General features: G+C 38.5%; 1 protein-coding gene across 1 annotated transcript; it reads left to right on the top strand.

Annotated features, from left to right (window-relative positions):
- Window positions 1-444: 444 nt before the first annotated feature.
- LOC130955112 (uncharacterized protein At5g39570) lies at window positions 445-3554 on the top strand. Its single transcript, XM_057881904.1, has 2 exons — window positions 445-1839; window positions 3236-3554. The coding sequence occupies exons 1-2, from the start codon at window positions 556-558 to the stop codon at window positions 3311-3313; spliced, it is 1362 nt and encodes a 453-aa protein (XP_057737887.1). The 5' UTR covers window positions 445-555; the 3' UTR covers window positions 3314-3554.
- Window positions 3555-3830: the final 276 nt, after the last annotated feature.

The following is a 3830-nucleotide window of genomic DNA, read 5'->3' as shown; positions in this document are numbered from 1 at the left end:
TAAAATAATTTTTAAACAATGCTAGGGGCCAGTAACATTTGTGATTGATAGCCATCAACTAGCCATTAATGATGATTTGATGGTGTGAAATTGGTGTGAAATTTCATCCAATGACTCACCTTTCTCTACTGATTACATACTGGCCAAAATGCAATAAAATTGCTGGCCCTCTAAACTTTTCTATAATTTTTTTAGTTTAACCATAATCGAACTAGTTGAATCTATAAACTAATAAACCAATAAATAAAACAGTTTTGATGACCGATTTAATTTCCAGAACATTGGTTTTAACCTATAGATCCTATGTAGGAATGGCTTAATTATAATAAATTAATAATGACTAATCACGTTTTAACATTTAACTACAATTAATGTATACAAAACGCTAATGTCGATGTCGTTTCATCGATCTCGTTATCCTGAACCTTCGCTCCATTGTTTCCGCTTTCAATCAATCAAAATCAATTCAATAAAATCCCACTCATTCTTCTTCTATCCACAATCATCGTTCCATTTGTCCTGAGAGAGAAAGAACCGATCTGATCAACAAACACAATGTCGTACATTAGTGGAAGAAGACGCGGCGGCGACGACACCGTCGACGACTGGGACGAGTACGATCCCACCCCTTACGGCGGCGGCTACGACATCACCCTCACCTATGGCCGTCCCTTCCCTCCCTCCGATGAGACCTGCTACCCAATCTCCGGTTCCTCCGAGGACTTCGACTACGATCGCCCTCAATACTCCGCTAACTCCGAACCCTCCGCTTACGGCGACGAGGCCCAAGCCACCGAGTACAGCAGCTATGCCCGCCCTAAGCCCCGTCCTGCCCCCGCCGGCGGAGCCTCTGGATACACCGGAGGATCGGGTTATGATCGGCCATCTTCGGAATACGGCAGAAGACCCGACAATGAGGATTCCGGGTCAGGATACGGATCCGGTTATGGTAGGAAGCCATCATCTGAATACGGATCTGGATATGGTGGTAACAAGCAAGAGTCTGAATATGGATCCGGCTATGGTAGGAAGCAAGAGTCTGAATATGGATCCGGTTATGGTAGGAAGCAAGAATCTGAATATGGTTCTGGCTATGGTGGTAACAAGGAAGAGTCAGAATATGGATCCGGTTATGGCAGGAAGCAAGAATCTGGATATGGTTCTGGCTATGGTGGTAACAAAGAAGAGTCTGAATATGGTTCCGGCTATGGTAGGAAGCAAGAATCTGAATATGGATCTGGCTATGGTGGTAACAGACAAGAGTCTGAATATGGATCTGGTTATGGTAGGAAGCAAGAGTCCGAATATGGATCCAGCTATGGTGGTAGGAAGGAAGAGTCTGAGTATGGATCAGGTTATGGTAGGAAGCAAGAATCTGAATACGGATCAGGTTATGGTGGTAGAAAGGAGGAATCAGAATATGGTTCTGGTTATGGTGGTAGGAAGGAAGAGTCACAATACGGTTCTGGTTATGGTGGTAGCAAGCAGGAGTCGGAATATGGTTCTGGCTATGGTGGTAGGAAGCAGGAGTCTGAGTATGGATCCTCTGAGTATGGATCGGGATATGGTGGTGGTAGGAAGCAGGAATCTGAGTATGGATCCTCCGAGTATGGATCCGGGTACGGTGGCAGCCGGAAACAGGAATCTGAATATGGATCCGGGTACGGTGGTGGACGGAGACAGGAATCTGAATATGGGAGGAAGAATGAGGAGGAGAATGTGGGTTATGGGACGAGTGAGTATGAGGAGAAGCCAAGCTATGGTTATGGCCGCTCTGAGGAAGAGGGGTACCGTAAGCCCAGCTATGGCAGCGAAGAGAGCTACGGACGCAAGAAATATGTAAGTCATCAAATCACATTCCATGAATTACTTGGTTGCACTTTTAAATTTTGATGTATTGCAACTTTCTGATAATTGCAATTCTTTGTATAGTGTAGCTTGTTAGTATGTAGCTTATTAATTTCATACACTCATAGGAGCTTGTTTTGCTTTATTGTTTGCGTTTCAAAACCTTAGTTAGATTGTTCTTTAACTGCATTGTTGATATGGAGTTGGTTGATTGCTTTGATTAGTTGATGTAATGCTGTTCGTTTATATTTTGGTGGCACTTTTGGAGAAGCTCGTAACGGTTTGTATAACTTAATGGCGCAGTTTAGATATTGTATTTGTTCCATGGTTGAAATGATAACGTATTTTGAGCTTGAATGTGTGAATTTTTTCCTGTTTCCTATGAAGTAGAAGGATTTTGCAAGTATTTGTGCTCATCATTTCATATTCTCCCTGTATAATCAGTACTTGTTCTTGTTGTGCTTTCATAATTAAAAAGTCTAAATAATTTTAGCAATTTCACCAAATACTATTTTCTGTAGCTTATGCTTATTTATTGAAGGTAACTTTTGCTTTGTATTACCAAACATAACTGCTATAGCTTTTGAAAAGCAGCAGTAATCCCAACCGGTCACCTTAAATTTAAGTGGTTTTGTATTCAATTTCAAGACTCGGATATATATTTATTTAGATTTTACCTTCTTTATTCCCTTGTACATTTTCAGGCAGATATGAGAATACGAGATACTATAATGGAGGAATGGGTTGTATTTTCTCATTTTCTGCTCTGTTTAGATGATTAATACTTTAGATGAACCCTTAATCTTTGTAGTTCAAACTTCAAAACCTCCAACTGTGATCATATAGTGACCTCTAATTCTCTTCAAACTTTCTTTATTAACTTTTTTCTGTTTGAATAAATTATTTAACTTCAATTATGAAATTTCCCGATTTTCTTTTTTAAAATAGTAATACCTGCTGTTCGCATTATTAGTTTACTCATACACTGAAGTGCTATACCTTATTTGGAACCTTTTAGTGTATACATGATGGAAATCTGTACATGTAATTGTGCAAGGCATCTATATGTGTATTCGTCGAGTTCTCCCCTGGATGTTTTTTGCAAAACATATACAGGTCAATTGAATTGTGTTCTGGATCTAGCATCATTTGTTAAAATTCCATGAAGGTTGGATTGTGCTTGGAACTAATTCCTTGGTATAGTTGGGTTCAAAATTATATCTAGTATTGGCAAACAATGTCCACCTTTATATGAAGTGATTTTCCCTATCCAAGTTATCTGCATTTTAAAATGCTTCCTAATAGTTTGAAGCATTGACATTTTCTAAATACAGTTTCTTTCGATTCAAATTCATATTAATCTTATGTTCATTTCCCACCATTGCAGGGAGATGACTCTGATGATGATGATGATGAGAAGAAGAAGCATCGCAACAGGCATCATCATCGCCATGGTGATGATTAAATCAAAATACCTGTGGTCACTTTGTGAATGGAGGTCATCCCATAGTTCCCTACTAAATAAAGGGTTGACCCATTATTGTGTCACTTTTCAGTGTGTTTTGGCTGTTACTGTGATTTCTTGAGCTTTGAAGAATTGTTTGCCTATATTAAATGTGTTCTCTTTTGGCTTTCTTGTTCTCAACTTACATATAAAATCATGATGATAATATATTATATAGACCTAATGTTTGAGTTTGGTGTTAGCAGCTTTCCATTTCATGATCACAAGTACTTATCTTTTAAGATACTATTCAGTTCAGTACTTCAGTAATGCACTTTGTATTTTTGTATAAAAACATCATCTAAAGACGACGTTAACACCCAGCTCTTTCTAAACACTAGCTATTAACCTTTCTAAACATCATCTAAATACTAAATAAAAGAAAATGTATAAACAGTCAATATTTTGTTTAGAATGTAGTCATTTTTTTCCCATTTAATAACTCAACATTGCTAGAGGGGATTTTTTTTTCATGTCT

The sequence above is a fragment of the Arachis stenosperma genome, chromosome 10 (genome assembly GCF_014773155.1).
Source record: "Arachis stenosperma cultivar V10309 chromosome 10, arast.V10309.gnm1.PFL2, whole genome shotgun sequence".
Taxonomy (NCBI): domain Eukaryota; kingdom Viridiplantae; phylum Streptophyta; class Magnoliopsida; order Fabales; family Fabaceae; genus Arachis; species Arachis stenosperma.
This window is presented reverse-complemented; position numbering and strand designations above follow the sequence as displayed.

What these genes read in the sequence shown, in the direction of transcription:
- LOC130955112 (XM_057881904.1), top strand. Translation starts at nt 556, where the DNA reads ATGTCGTACATTAGTGGAAGAAGACGCGGCGGCGACGACACCGTCGAC. An exon ending in GCTACGGACGCAAGAAATAT is followed by an intron (nt 1,840 to 3,235) that starts GTAAGTCATCAA and finishes CCACCATTGCAG; the next exon opens with GGAGATGACTCTGATGATGA.